Below are 15,867 nucleotides of genomic sequence, written 5' to 3'. Positions count from 1 at the left end.
CACTGTGATGAATATCGAAGATGGAAAGGGCTAGTAAGGAAAGGAATGGTAAATATGAAAGAAGATAAAAAATGGTGGGAAAGAACATCTACAACACAATAGGAGAGGGATAGTTGATAAGAGCAATAGTTGCAAAGTATCAGAATGCATGAAAAAAGGCCAGTTGGGTTAGATGAGAAAAACTAGACATACGCAGAATAATAAGAAGCTGAAGTAGTTCATATCAAAGATGAATGAGAAATAAGTTCTGATGAGAAAGAGCAGTTGGATGATCTGTCCTGCAATATATGCAATATATGCAATATATGCAATATATACAATATTGTGAAAACTCCTGGTAGATTGAACCTGTGGTCTGGATTGGGGCACAAACGTGGAACATTACCTTTCGCGGGAAATGCTCTTACCGATTGCGCTACCCAGGCACAACCAGCAACCTGCCTTCACAGCTTTGTTCCCACCTAACACCTCTCTCCTGCTTTCCAAGTTTCACAGATGGTCTCCTGCATACCTATTGGAACTAGCAATCGTTGAAGAAAGGATATTGCAGACAGATGGCTTAACCACAGGTGCCCAGGGCTTACCAGAGGTCTGTAAGCAGTAGAGTGTGCAATTTGATGTCACTATGAAATTTCTGCTTTTGCTAAGTCACTCTTATAGCTTAACCACAGGTGCCCGGGGCTTACCAGAGGTCTGTAAGCAGTAGAGTGTGCAATTTGATGTCACTATGAAATTTCTGCTTTGCTAAGTCACTCTTATGGATTTTTGAACTGGAGTATCCACGATGTAATGAACTAATCAGCATTGTCATATGTGGCTCTCTTCATAAAAAAGGGGGGGGGGGGTGCCATATTGGTACATCGTCTCCGTTATTGTGTATTAACTGAGAATGCGTCTTGGGAAGCTGGGTGTCATTTGACACTATCAAACACTCCCTTACCGCCATACGTTTGCCAAAGCAAACAGTCTCTACCACCAAGCATCCACAGTGGGCACTCGGTCGTGTGAGCTAAGATTTTGACAGCAGTAGAAATGCTGGCTGCTTATTTCAACAAAGGTATTCCAAATTAAAGAGGACGAACTGTGTTATATTCTAGTGAATGTGAATATTTTTCATGTCAGGGTTTGAACAATATGATGCAGGTGTGTTGTTGTCACAGCTACCATGATCAACTGCTCCACGTGGCTAACAACAACAGAGAAAATAATAGACAACAGTTTCCTACCCCAGAAGAGAAGTAGGACTCGTGCAGTAGTCATATACAACTTTATTCTCCCTAACATTCAAAAATTTGTTATGGGAAGTTAAAATCTGAATACAGACACGTGAGAATAGTGCTACAACTTTTGTAAATCAGGGAATTTTAAATATGTCATCGAAATTTGAAAGAAAAATGAAAAATGTCATTTTTGGCTAAGCAGATGAAACCATTTGTTTTACGGAGATGCCACACAACATCGCTGGCTGGACACAGCTGAGTAGCTGCTGGGTGTTGTGTGCTCTCTCCTTACTCCGTCCTTCCTACAGCTTGTCCCCTCCCCACTGCTCCTTTCAGCGGCCGCTCACCACTAGCTGAGCAGCTGGCGACAGGAATGGCAGGGAAGCACGAGGAATGGTGGTTTTGGATCCTCAGACTATTTGCACATGTTATTCATTGCACAGATTCATCACCACAGTCTCGTTCATCAATAGCTCATGACTAGCAAGACTAGTAAGCCACACAAGTGGATTTCTGTGACGGACGAGAACTGCATTCCGGTTCTACAGGTATCTCTGATGGACTGGGCCAGCCTATCTGGGGCCCATGATTTTCCACTAACGTGCAGGTTCTGTCTGATCTAGTCTCTGCTATCTCCCCACTGGCCAGGTCCATTCATGTGTGGTGTAAATAGGCAGATTTTCATGATTTATCTTTGAACCCAGGACTATGGAGCATGCACAACAAGCCAGAGGCCCAGGCTACGGATTTCAGGAGTTGTGACTGAGGCTCACTGCTATAATGTTGTACAGTGTGGTGTTATAAGCATTTTATTTGTTGTAATACATTTTTGTACTTTGACAGTAGTTAATATATTTGAGAAAAAGTAAGAATGATACTAGGAAGAAAACTGTGGCCATTGCTGATGGTTTGTAGACTATGTACTTTTGTATTTATCGGGGGAAAAATCAAACAATACTTTTAAAAAAAGGGGCATAACACAATAGGTAATAGTCTACAGTAATGAACACAGTACAAGCAAACATTTTATTGACCCTCACTGTAGTGTTGGATATACAAAACTTGCCCTCCTTTTGTACTTCTTCAAAAGGGCTAAATCTTTTTAGCTCATCTCTGAAATTGTTCAAGGTATTTTAAATCTATCTTTGCAGCTACAAGAATATGTATATTTTTGTCACCAAGTGTGTTTTTTAAAATATCATCAGTGGTCTGAAGTGACACATATTTACAATCTGGCTTGCTTTCTGGATCTAAAAACAGTTTATTACTAAAGCTGTTGATGTTACTTATGATATATTATATCTGATTTTTGCTCACATCCGAAATGCTGTCTGCTTTCACATTTTTTTTTAGGTATTTCCTCATTTAGCACTGTTGTTTCTTTTACTGCAGTTGCAAATATGGATTTAAAATACTTTCGATTATTATAAAGCATCTATGGACAATGTGGTCAAACAACTAATAATTTTTTTGTGAAACTTTATTTCAAATTTCGTAGCTCAGTTTTTAGTACAGTGTGGTCCACAGTTGGAATACTGTCTGGAATTGTATCAATTATCCCTTTTTATACCGTTGTTTACATTCTTGTTTGCGTACTGTTCATATGTCACTTTTGACAAACTAGGTATTTCACGATACAGTTGTATAAGTGTAGTGTGCGTACTGTAACACCTTCGGTACACACACCATCAGATTATTTGACTTGTCGCTCTAACAAAGTAGGCGAGTGTCAGCAATATGTCTATTGGTCTTACCGTGGCGTGTTTATCTTCTGCCGTTAGGTCAGATGATAGAAATGCCACTGGCACGCTTAGAGTAGCAGATTGACGGTGACCAACTTGAAACAGAACTTGATTAATTTTCACACACATTTATTGAAATAATAAAAAGACATAGATATTACGTAACTTGATTCTGGATGCTGTTTACAATTGACAATCTGAAGTTCCTTTTGTCTTGGTATGTTAATCTTATTCTCACATATCTCTGATACTTGACAAAGTGTCTATTCATTTATCTTCGTGGCTATGTACAGGAATATGATAATCTTATTAGGTACAGACTGAAACTTGACTATAGACTGGTACAGACTAATGCAGACTGACTAATCGGAGGTCTGTACACTCGTTATAATACCTCACGCATTCAGGTATCTCTGCATGAGTGTGATCCATGAGGCGAAAAGGTTCTTCGTTAGCAGCAATCTCATTGGCTACCTTACATATTAATACGCGGATTGGTGGAAGCAGAATTTGGTCCGTCTCTAAGACAGTGCCATCTCGTAGTGCGGAGATGGACGAGCGCTGCGCCTGCGCTGTTGTGCTAGCGGGGCGCACTCTAGTGGGAAAGTTGTGTACATGCTAACTACACAGAACTATGTACACAACAATAAGTTTTTCGATGTGGTTGTTGGTCCAGCCCCTTCGGTAGGCTTGTAGCAACGGAAACTTGATGTCACCTGAAAACCACTCATTTATCAGTGGTGAGTTTTGAGTAACTTGTATATTTCCCTTGTTGCCATGTCAAAATTTACTTCCTTTGACACAAAAAGAGAGAGAGAGAGAGAGAGAGAGAGAGAGAGAGAGAGAGAGAGAGAGGAGTTTCCACAGTGCCACCTCACAAACATCCTAATGCAGTTGCGATTGTCACAGAATCCTGGAACACTGGTTTATTAAATGAGGACAGTTCAGATCAAATGTTTATAAAAACTACATTCTTGGTATAAAAATAATTGTATCTTGTTGCAAAGCCACACTAATTCCCATTTCACCAGCTATCTCTCGGACTCTTAAAACATTACATCATTCCATTGCAGAAGTCTGCAGCTACTCATATATCACAGTAATAAGAAAATTTTGCATGTTTATCATGTAGCAAAATACACTCCACTTTCAACGCCATCATTCATCAAAACATTGATTTGATATTTCGAACCGTTTGGGACGCAAAGGAGCTTATGAATATTTCTTTCTCGCACCTGTGTGAGCAGAAGCGAATGCATTATATACAATCCATTTTCTCAGGATTGTCTGCAGCTTGTGGTCTAGTGGCTAGCATTGCTGCCTCTGGATCACAGGGTGCCAGGCTCGATTCCCGTCTGGGTTTGAGATCTTCTCCACCCGGGGACCGGGCGTTTGTGTTGTCCTCATCATTTGGGAAAAGTAGCAAGACTGGACCGTGGGAAGATGGGAACTTGTATGAGCACTGACAACCATGCAGTTGAGCACCCTACAAACCAAATATTATCATTATTTTCTCGAGATTGGAAGTAACGTTTAGTTTGGGTAGACCAAGACAAACGGTATTGTTTATGGATTATCTCTGCACTTTAGGAAAAATGGGCTCACAGCTCTTGAAGGAGATGTAATCTCTTTTGATGAGAGTCTTAACAAGGTGTCTGTTGCAGAAAATGGGTACTGCACTCAGGTATTGCCACAAAGTAAACAAACAGGTTGCAATGCACTACTTTCCATCTACATTTTTAGGCCTTACCACTGCCCCTGATATGTTGGACAGTTTAAAGAAAGAAACTTCAGACCTGACTGTTACTAACATGCTTAAAGTATCAATGGATGGCCCAAATAACAACTGGGCTTTTGTGATGGACTTACGTCTTGATCTGAAGATTATTCATGTGGACAATGCATCAACTTTTAATGATATGGGGGTCTTTAGTCTTTACACAGTTTGTCAGATTTTCAAGACTGCAGCCCTCAAAGACTAACTGATATATTATCTGCCATGAAGTTGGTATGTGATGTACAAGTTGATGATGAAGCTAGTGTTATTCCTGCCAAATAAATTAACTTAGGTCATGCTGTATTGTTTGAGCTGAGAAATTTAAAAGTGTCTGCCAAGGATATTTTATTTTTTAGAGCCGAGGGCAGGGAGTTTGTGATTATAATTTGCTCAGACCTCTTCCTAAAGCCACCGTTGAAGTATAACATTTGTAGATACATAAGCTTTTGTGATCCAGCTGTGATAAGTAGTAGGCAGGAACTAGCAACAGTAGAATCTCAAACACCTTGCACAAATTGATACTGAATTGGATGAGCACTAAAAACTGTGAAGTTAAGAAGGAATTCACACAATTTCTTGGTAAACAAGAATTTTTGGATCTCCGTGCAAGCTACAAGAGAAGTTAGACTAAAATTAATAACTTTTGGAGGTACTGCCAGCATTTGTATGACTTTCTTCAAAAGGTTCTCATTATGATTGATGGTCAAGCCATTGTAGAGCTAGGTTCTTCCGTTGGTAAAGAGTGTATGATAGTCAACTTAGAAACAGAATTAAGTATCTCAAGTGTATGATGACCTGAAATCAGTTGGCGGTTTCTTAAAGATTTTTGTTGACAAGAGAATGGTTTTAGACTATTGCAGTGCTCAAGATCAGTATGGCGAAGCTTTAAAGCAGAAGGGTAGGCGTAAGGGATCCATTGTCCAGCATGTTAATGAACTGAAGGGCAGAATGTCACAGATACTTGCAGAGAGGGCCACCGAACTGAGTGGAATTGATGAAGAGTTTGCTTCTCCCACAAAGAAATTTTGACTGGTTTCATTGATTGATTTTAATTGTTTGTTTTTTACTTTTTATTTTTGACAAAACACTTAGTATTGTTCGGCAGGGAAAATGTCACTGTACATACTCTAGTGCCGTCTTTCTTATTTTTGAAACCTTAATGTTATGTTATGCAACATATTCCTTTTATGTTTTCTGTTCAGTCTGATGCATTATCTGTCCTGGAAAGTTCATAAATCCTGTGTTGGACAAGGAGCAAAAACTTGTTGTTAATTCAGAGTTTGATTTAAATCTTTAATAAACATAGAAAACCTTTAACTAAAGTCACTTTTACTCGCCCAACTTAGCTGTTTACTTATCCTCCAGATCATAAATCTTCTAAAGGAGACAATAAAGTGGTGTTCATTCAGAATTAGAATTAAAAACAACCAATCTAGGTGGCACAGTGGTTAGCACACGGGACTAGCATTCAGGAGGACAACAGTTCAAACCCGCATCCAGCCATCATGATTTAGGTTTCTCATGATTTCCCTGAATCACTTCACGCAAATGCTGGGATGGATCCTTTGAAAGGGCACGGCCGTCTTCCTTCCCCCTCCTTCCCTAATCCGATGAGGCCAATGACTTCATTATTTGGTCCCCTCCCCCAGATCAACCAACCAACTAATTGAAAACACATTCAGAAATGCAGAAGTCATTACATTTTTTTGTTAATTTGCCATTTTCCTTACTCTTGAGATCTCTAAATTTGTCATGTAAAATTGCTAAAACTGTGTCTGGAAATCAGTGAAAAGAAAGTGAATTTCACTTTTGGAAACTTGTGGCAATCCTGAATATTCACCTGCTATTTCCTCCAGTTACACAACACATGTTCACCACTTTCATAATTCCACCATTTTCATCAGAATAAAATATATGGCAGGAGTAATCTGAAACCAAGAACTTGATTCAAAACCATTACACTGTGCACATATTTTGTTTTGTCTGATGGATCTAGTGATGAGTTTGCTTCACAAACTGTCAACTAAGAAATTTCAAGATTCTCACTGGTCATTCACAAAGTGCTGTTTCAGTAAGTTGGAAGTGAAATTGCTGACATTCACAGAGTGAGCAACATAAAATCAAACCCACAATGAGACCACCACTTGACACAATTTATGAAAAACTCTCACACAATTAGTGCAACTAGCAGATGTAAATATTAATACTGATTTTTGCTGCTGTTTGCCAGGTGGTCCTGTATCAGGGCAATATTACATTACATTTCATTGCAGTGCAGTGGTGCTTGTGTAAAATACTTATTCAGTTCAGGACATTTGTTATTTGTATTTGGCACTGGTTTTTTCGAAGGACTATCTATCCTTTGGTTGATGACAGTTGAGTAGACTTTATAAGTAGTCAGTCTGTATCTACAGTTCTCTTTAATATTAGTTTCTTCTCCAGTGTTTCATTTGCTAGATAGGAATGTAATGGTGGTGGTGGTGGTGGTGGTGGTGGTGGTGGTGGCAGCGGCGGCTGGTAATGATATAGGTTCTCCTTGTAGGTCGAGTAAAAATTTCAGTGTTTTTGAGTCAGTCCTATTCTGTTTCTAACAGGCTGTTTTTGCCATAAGCTTGTTTTGTTTGCGTATTAATTTGGAGGACGTATTCTGTGCATTTCAAAAAGACTGTGAGCTTTCAGTTTGAAACTTCCTGGCAGATTAAAACTGTGTGCTCGACCGAGATTCGAAATCGGGACCTTTGCCTTTCGCGGGCAAGTGCTCTACCATCTGAGCTACCGAAGCACGACTCACGCCCGGTACTCACAACTTTACTTCTGCCAGTACCTCGTCTCCTACCTTCCAAACTTTACAGAAGTTTCATATCAGCGCACACTCCGCTGCAGAGTGAAAATCTCATACTGGAAACATCCCCCAGACTGTGGCTAAGCCATGTCTCCGCAATATCCTTTCTTTCAGGAGTGCTAGTTCTGCAAGGTTCGCGGGAGAGCTTCTGCAAAGTTTGGAAGGTAGGAGACGAGGTACTGGCAGAAGTAAAGCTGTGAGTACCGGGCGTGAGTCGTGCTTCGGTAGCTCAGATGGTAGAGCACTTGCCCGCGAAAGGCAAAGGTCCCTAGTTCAAATCTCGGTCGGGCACACAGTTTTCATCTGCCAGGAAGTTTCATATCAGCACACACTCTGCTGCAGAGTGAAAATCTCATTCTGGAAGCTTTCAGTTTTTCTATGAATGTCTCATCAATTCTCTAATTTGATTTCTTCCTATGTACTCTGTCACTATTTGTGATCCAACATCTATATTTATGTTCTGTTGGAGGCTGTTCTAATTTCAGAGCTGTCTGTAGTGTGTGAGATAGGCCATGTCATTCTCTCAGATATCGTTCATATGCATCCTGTAGGGGAGTGTCAGTGTCGTGTTCGAGACACTTGGTGTCTGCCCCTGGAAACAGCTTGCTTTTATGTCTACATCAGTTGTGCTGAAACCTCACTTTGATTTGTATTAAGTAATGACCTGAGTCAAAAACTCCTTTTTGTGCCTTTCAGGTGTATTTTCCTCCTGGAAACTGCAACAGTGTCAGTTTGAAATTCCCCTTACAAATGCTTGATTTTTTTTTTTTTTTTTTTTTTTTTCCCCTCCTTTCGTTTGCAAGATCTTGCAAAGTTTGTGGATATGAGTTTCAAATAAGACTTCGCAATGTTACTGACGCATTTGATGCTGCCTCATTCTCATGGAATTTCATAAATCTAATCTTTCAGGGTTTACTAAGCTATCAAACGGTTAATAGGGACGCATCACAACACAATTGATTTTACTTTTTCAGTCCATTCACATTTACTGTTAGTAAACATGTCAGATAAACCAGCCTGCTGGTAATGTATTATAAACTTCACAACACATATCAGTAAGCTGCACATGCCGCAAGTGGTTTCTAATCTTGTAAGAACTGACCTAGAACTTTTTAAGGTTGCTGCAAGACCATGACCGCCTAGAATGTTACTTTATAGATGCTGTACTTGAAGGCCTATCTGCGACCCAGCATCTTTTGTATATGATGAATAAAAACTATCCTTTTCGTAATATTGTCATTATTCTATCCTGGATTTTCCATTTGTGACTGATGACTATAAGCTGCCCGATAGTGTGACTGCCTGTACCTTGCAATACTGACTAGAAGAATGAAACAGTGTGAAGTCCAGGTTAGAATAACAACAACATTAGGAAAAGGAAAGATTGCTACTCACCATAAAGATGGCACGCTCTCTCTCTCTCTCTCTCTCTCTCTCTCTCTCTCTCTCTCTCTCTCTCTATTGCGCGCGCGCCCACACACACACACACACACACACACACACACACACACACACACACACTCTGTCTCTATCTGGAGATATGTGTGTGAGGTGTGCTTACTTGTGTGGATCTGTCAATGTGTGTGTGTGTGTGTGTGTGTGTGTGTGTATGTGTGTGTGTTTTCTTTTCTTTTCTGTTTTTCTGAAGCAGGTCTTGGCTGAAAGGGCAATATGTAATACTCCATTCATTGTGTCTGTCTCCAACTCAACATGTCATCTATGTGATGAGCAGCAATCTGTCCTTTTCATAATATTTTTGACTACAAGAGTAGATTGTTAATCACAGCCATTGTGACTGTCCAATCAGGTGGCATCTGGAGTCAATTGCAAAATGGTGTGCTAGCTAGTTGAATTCTAGTGTGTGTTCAGTGTAAGTAGTGAACCGGATTAAAAATAAAGTGATGAAAATTCCACCATTCTCATGGGTAAGTGGCTAATTCAGAATGGTAACAAGAGATCCCGTAGAAGTGATTCACAGAGTGCCTCTTCTCCTTTGAAAGCAGGAAATTGGGAAAAAAGATTTTAACACATTTCTTGTAGTGGCCATTTTCGCAGCAGATGTATATAAATTGCAGTTGTTTCAAAGAAAATGCAAAATGCAAAAAAGGCATTTTCTTTTAAACAACTGCAATTAAAAAGATTATAATTTAATCAAAATACTTTCTTCTTTCACATATTATTCTGTTCCTATTAGCACTACACTCAAACCAAAGCATGTAAATATAAAGTTGATTTTCTAATGTTAAGATGTACTAGCATTTGTTTGAATAGTGAGGCATGATCACAATAGGGTTTTTGTTTCGATATTTTAGCCAACTTAGCTTGAAACTTATAACTAAAAGACAGATCTGCAGGCATAATCCATACTGTGTAAGTAAACCTATGAAACTTTGTAAGCTTAATGAGCAACAACTACAAGAAAATGTTTGATTGCTCTAAAAACATATATCAGACCCTAGAAGTGTCCAAAGCTTATCATTGGAGGTATCCTACTTAATTGCAAGATAAAAATCACCCCACATTGTTGGTGAGAAATTATTTCTTTTCATAGCCGTCAGAATGTGTGAAATAAAGCATGGAGAAAGGTTTAAATTTTAAACATGAACACAAAACATATAATGTGAGAGGGACATATACAGTTAAGTAAACTTGTGTCACCAAAAGCTGTTAATTATAAAATGGAAAATAAATAGTATTTTACAAGGGGGATGTTTTAACATGCATGGGGATTCCGAAAGTTCATCAAGAATGTTCAAGGTGTGCTAGTTGGATGCCTACAAATTTTTTTTTTTTTTTTTTTTTTTTTTTGTCCTGCCTACCTACACATTATGATCACTCGATAAGATTTTGATGCTGTTTGTTGGGATATTGATGATGGTGGTCTATTGAGTTCTCAGAAACAGCTTTCTGTTCAGGTTTTCTTATTACTTATGTTGATCAAGTCATTCTCTTTGCTGCTTCTTTTCACTGCAAGTACAAAAATTATTCCAGATGCAGAATTAAAGTTGAGTACTGAATTTACAATCGTTTTACGTACTTCGGAGGCTGAACCAGGTATGGTTGGCATTCCATTGATCTTTATGGCTCATTTTCCCATACGTGTTCTGTAGTTTTCTGAATCAAAATGGGAAACGTGTGTCCTGTAGAACTATGATTTGAATTTGGAATTTGCCAAGTATGTGTAAGCTATTTAACTCATACAATTTTCAGTAGTGTGCTGACATCAGTTATGCCTAAAAAAGGGAGTTTGAGATGCTTCGATCCTTCTCAGCATGATCATCCATGTCTCTCATAGCCCAATGATTGCATGTATTTAGGATGTGAGGTTGTTGCTGTGACGGAGTTTGTTCCATTGTGCCACAGTTAGAAGCTGAAAATACATGCAAGAGGTGATTATTTGGTATGATGATGAAATTGCAGTTTGAGTTTTGAGATTGACAATTACCTCCAGATATCCTCCAGCTAACTACTTTTTAATGGATTCTCTGTACATAAAACCTTGTCCTTTATTCAGACTTGGGTTGTCCTTCATAATGTGTTATACTTTTTTTTCCTTTATAAATTTTGTAACTTTATATGACTGATTTATATAAATATATTATTACATCATCATATTTATGTTTATCACACATCACTTTTGAATCAGAATTATGTAAATATTTGAAATTGATTCTCATGTTACACCTTGTGAAAACATGTTCAACACAGCTATTCAGAGTGATTCAGTGAGAGTGTTGCCCAAGAATGCAGATGTTCTGTTATAGTTTACAGGAAAGTTCGTACATTGCTGCTCATTAGTTTACCAACTCCAGTGACATTTAGCCCTTATCTTCTCATTATTATTAAAAAAGATTTTGATGTCGTAAAGTTAAGTCTGTGCTTACGTTTTCTTAAATATTAGGATTCTTTTGCCCAAATATCACTGAAAAAAATGAACATTTTGAGTCTGTAATATTGCAGTTTCTTTTCCTTTTGGCAAAAGATTCTTTTATATTTCAGGCACAAAACCAAAAGTCTGCAGCAAATTAACATTGCTTTTTCAAAGGAGACTCCATATTGAGTATGAACCAAATCTTTTTGCAGTTCTACTTTTGTTTTCATTTTTTTTCTATAAACTAAGTGATTACATGGTTAATTTCTTATTTCTTTGTTTCTAGTTATCTCGCTGCTCAATTTTATGCACCTTTTGTAATGTGTATGATATTTCTATGATCCATCAACTGTAATTATTGCTTTGCAGAAAAAGTTCCACATGATGTTAGCAACATAGGTTACATAGTGAAGCTGGCCCTTGCTATTCTGGGACCTGTCCTTGCTTTGGGTGCTATTGGGACAATAGTTCTCTTCTTGATGAGGAGAACACATCGCAAAAGATTGATGGCAGCCCGAGCTATGGCGGACCATGATCCATTCTATGCATCAGATGAAGTTCTCCGAGCAACTGCAGCTGGAGACAGCACGTTGAGGGTATATCCTATTACTCTATTAACATTGTAAAATTGTATAAATTATGACAAGTTAAAGATATTAGTCTAAGCTGCTAAAGACAATGATTCTAAAATGAGGAAGGCACCATTAGGACCAATGTAAATTTTCTTAGACTAACTTGTTACTTTCATTGATACAGGTCATCCATACATGTAAATGTGGCAAATGGAAGTTTGCCTTGACGAAGACTCTGTCATTTTTTGATCTTTGTCCTGCTGACAAGTTGCACTTTATAGCAGTTTGATGAATGGATCTGGGAATGACCAGTATCACATGAAAGAATCTATTATCTTAAGAAGACACACAAAGTGACCCAGATGGTGTCTTTCTCCAGTGTAATTACAGGTGGTCACAGTGCCCTAAAACATCATATCTTCAATTATGTAATGAATCTAGTTAGACTAACAGGGCAAAAGGTAGAACGTTGTCAAGGAAAACATTACATCAGTTAGAACTCTTGGACATTTTTATGGGAGAAGAAGAGAACAGTGCATCCAGATACTGTTCAAGAACAGAAGAACAGTTCATCCAGATATTGTTCAACTGCTTGTTGAACATAGATCAGATTGAAGTTGAGTTCAAGAAAAAAAGGCACAATGAAAAGACTGTTACACATTGAGGTTTCAGCCAAAGCCTTTGTCAGAAAAGAAAACACACTTAGACATTTACAGGCATACCTCATGCAAAGATAACTACTGTCTCCTGCCAGTGCAGGCAGAATGCAGCTCTCATGTTGAACGAACACAGCAATCTGGAGTGGGTGGGGAATGGGGAGATATAGCAGGGTTTGAAGATATTTAAAGTATTGCTTCATGAAACAAAGAAACAGAGTAAGAGGGTCAGGGAGAGCCCCAACCACTCGCCCACCCCCAACCTCTGCTGCTCCCTTCAGCACAGGCCCAGTCACACTTACACAGTTCAGGTTGCATACCTGTGCCTTGTGTTCCACGGTGGATGTCGAAAAAGCACAAGTGACATACATAGGTAAAATTGAAACTGAGATTCACTTACATCTTCTGTAAAAATTTCGTCCATTACGCAACAAAACTCTCTGCGCTACATAAATTCCCCTTCACTAAGCTGCTGGACGATCATTATCTTGTACGGGTGAAACTTAAGGTCATCATGTAAAATGCAGTGGAGTGAATGACATGACGTACCCAGTACTACAGCCTGTCATCTAGCTGATCGTTTCGGACTAGCAAGAACTGCCGTTCTCACTCAGTCTACATTTTCCGGAGTGCGAACTGAACAGGGAAGACCAGGTGCTTTCTTTTCATCACAGATCCAGTACTTCTAAATGCTGCAACTTATTGGAGTAGAGTATTTCGATCAGGCACTGCACCTCGACGTCCAACTCTAAAATGTTTTCAGAAAAGACATTCCACGGCAACAAACACATGATTCTCTACGCTCCATAGTGACTGAAACTGCGTTGTATGGGTAGTCTGCCAACATTCATTCAAGGTCAGCACCCCCTGTCGTCCCCGCATACCAGAGGTTTAAAAAAATGTGTATCCTCTGCTCCACCCTTTGTATGCCATGTTCTCCTTTTTGTCGTGAAGTTGGAGAGTTGGGGGGTCATATCTGTTTAGCGTCTCCCTGAAGATCTGATAATAGTTTCTCATGTTGTTCTTAACAAAGTCATCATTTATCTTCCTGAGCAGTTGGTCCTCTTGTGCCTTTTTAGCTTTCTAGATCTCCTTGGATACCATTTTTCCAGCTCCCACAAAGTGCCAGGCACACTCGTCCTTTCTGGTTTGCCACATGTTTAATGCCTTCTTCCTCAGATCTAGTGTCTTATCACACTCATCGTTCCACCGCCTGTGCTTCTTCATCCTGGTAACAGGACCAAGCTGCTCTGCCTCGGTTATAAGACTCTTCTTCATCTGCTTCCAGTCCTGATCTTCTAGGGTGCTGGTTAACTTGTCCCCTTCCTCCTCCTCCTCCTCCTCCTCTTTTGTTGGCTCTGGATCATATCTCCTTTGTGCGAGGTTTTTCCTATGAAAGTTACTCTTGGGGATGATCTTCAGTTTCACTTTAGATTGGTAGTGGTCAGAGTCGAGGTCGGCTCCTGTGAGAACCCTAACATTTTGAGTTTCCTTGTGAAATTTCTGCTTTATCACAGCTTGATCTAACTGGAATTCTCCCTGGAGAGGGTTAGGTGAAACCCATGTCTTCTGCTTTCTTAGCAGTTTCTTTGACCTAATTGACTTTGGGACAAAACTGTGTGCCTGGCACAATTCAATGAACCTGATACCATTGTGGTTTGTCCTGTTACGTGCTGGGTATCTCCCCACTATATGCCTGAACCATTTTTGGATATCTTTTGGATCGTGTCATCTAGTTCTAGAATTGCTCCACCTTCTCCTTATTCTTTTTGTTGTCAATGTTTATAGGGGCATGAACATTTACAACGATATGTACTTTGTTGGTTGATTTAATTGTGAGTGTGGCTAGCCTTTCAGAGGTAGACTCAAAGCTTATAATGGAGCCTAATACTTTCTTGTCAATTACAAAATCTGTCCCAAATTGGGAACATTTTTCATAACTCATGTCCCCGTCTTCCCGTAAGTATCCTGAACCCTCCAGATTCAAAGCTGCCCTCATCCAAGAACTTGGTCTCTTGCACAATCGTAATGATTATTCTGTGTTCGTTTAATGTGTCCATGAGAGTCTTAAGTTTCTAAACTTTCAGAAGTGGATTTGCATTAAAAGTTGCTAAGTAGTTTGCTTTCCTGTATTTTATTTTGTTTACGGTTCCAAGATGTTCAAATTTATCTTTGTGTGACGTTGCAGACTCCCCAGAATCCGAATGTTTGCTTGTGCACTTATGAGCGGTGGATTGACCATCTGGGGTAATTAGTTTCACATCACACTTTTCCATGATTGATAATTCTTAGAGTTCTGAGGGTGACTTTTAGAGCCATAATTTCTTACATTCGAGGTTATTAGCCTCTGAGGATTATTCACAACTGCCCCTTATATGGAGACAGACACTGACCGAAGGGTGCCCAATTTGAGAACAGTCGCTTTTGAATTTTGATTTGATTTTTAATTCCACTAGGCTCTTCCACTCTTTCCGCCATTGGGAATCGTATTCCTCTTCCACCTTCAAGACCGTTCGCCAGGTTTCACGTAGTAACCCTAGGCAGGAGTCCTTACAGGATGCTACCATCCAGAGCCAGATGGACCCAGATTTTTTAACGAGGCATTACTCCTCCCTCTCCTCCTTCCTCATCACTTGCAAGATGAGGCCCTGGGCTTGGGACCGGCAATGGCGGAGTTAGATGAATTTTGTTTATTTTTTATTTATTTATTTCTTCATTACATTTAATTTTTTCACGACTTGTTTTGGGACCGCAGCCCTGGGGCTATTTGTGTATTACACGAATAATGTCGGAACTAAACTTAGCGGAGACGAGGGACATACTACTAACCTGAGCTCTTCAGATCTTTTTCCAGTCAGAACTAGGGAATTCAGGCAATGTAGTAAAGTGCACAATTAGTTGTATAAGTCATGGAAGAGTGAAAAAGATATGGAAAGTTTAATATTGAGTCAAATGTTAGGACTGTAATATACACAGTACTCTTTTGTAGAATTATAAGCATTATATCTTGGTTGTGCAACACGAATCACAATTTCATTTTCAGCACTTTATTCTGGAGTTAACCTAATTAACTTCATTAAGACCATGGATAAGTGTGTTGGTGTGCACTGCTTGATCCCAGTCATACCATACTTGAAATTGATTTGTCAGCCTGGCGACATCTATCAGTAATTCTGCAAAAACCTCT

At 39.3% G+C, this 15,867-nt stretch overlaps 1 protein-coding gene across 1 annotated transcript in view; it reads left to right on the top strand.

The window, feature by feature from the left end:
- LOC126278031 (activin receptor type-1) overlaps positions 1-15,867 on the top strand; it is a 97,283-nt gene that overhangs the window by 17,373 nt on the left and 64,043 nt on the right. Inside the window, exon 4 of the mRNA XM_049977765.1 lies at positions 11,822-12,048. Coding sequence (XP_049833722.1) covers positions 11,822-12,048 — 227 coding nt within the window. The remainder of the gene's footprint in view (positions 1-11,821; positions 12,049-15,867) is intronic.

The sequence above is a fragment of the Schistocerca gregaria genome, chromosome 6 (genome assembly GCF_023897955.1).
Source record: "Schistocerca gregaria isolate iqSchGreg1 chromosome 6, iqSchGreg1.2, whole genome shotgun sequence".
Taxonomy (NCBI): domain Eukaryota; kingdom Metazoa; phylum Arthropoda; class Insecta; order Orthoptera; family Acrididae; genus Schistocerca; species Schistocerca gregaria.
The sequence above is the reverse complement of the archived record's forward strand: the minus strand, read 5'-3'. Positions and strand labels throughout refer to the sequence as shown.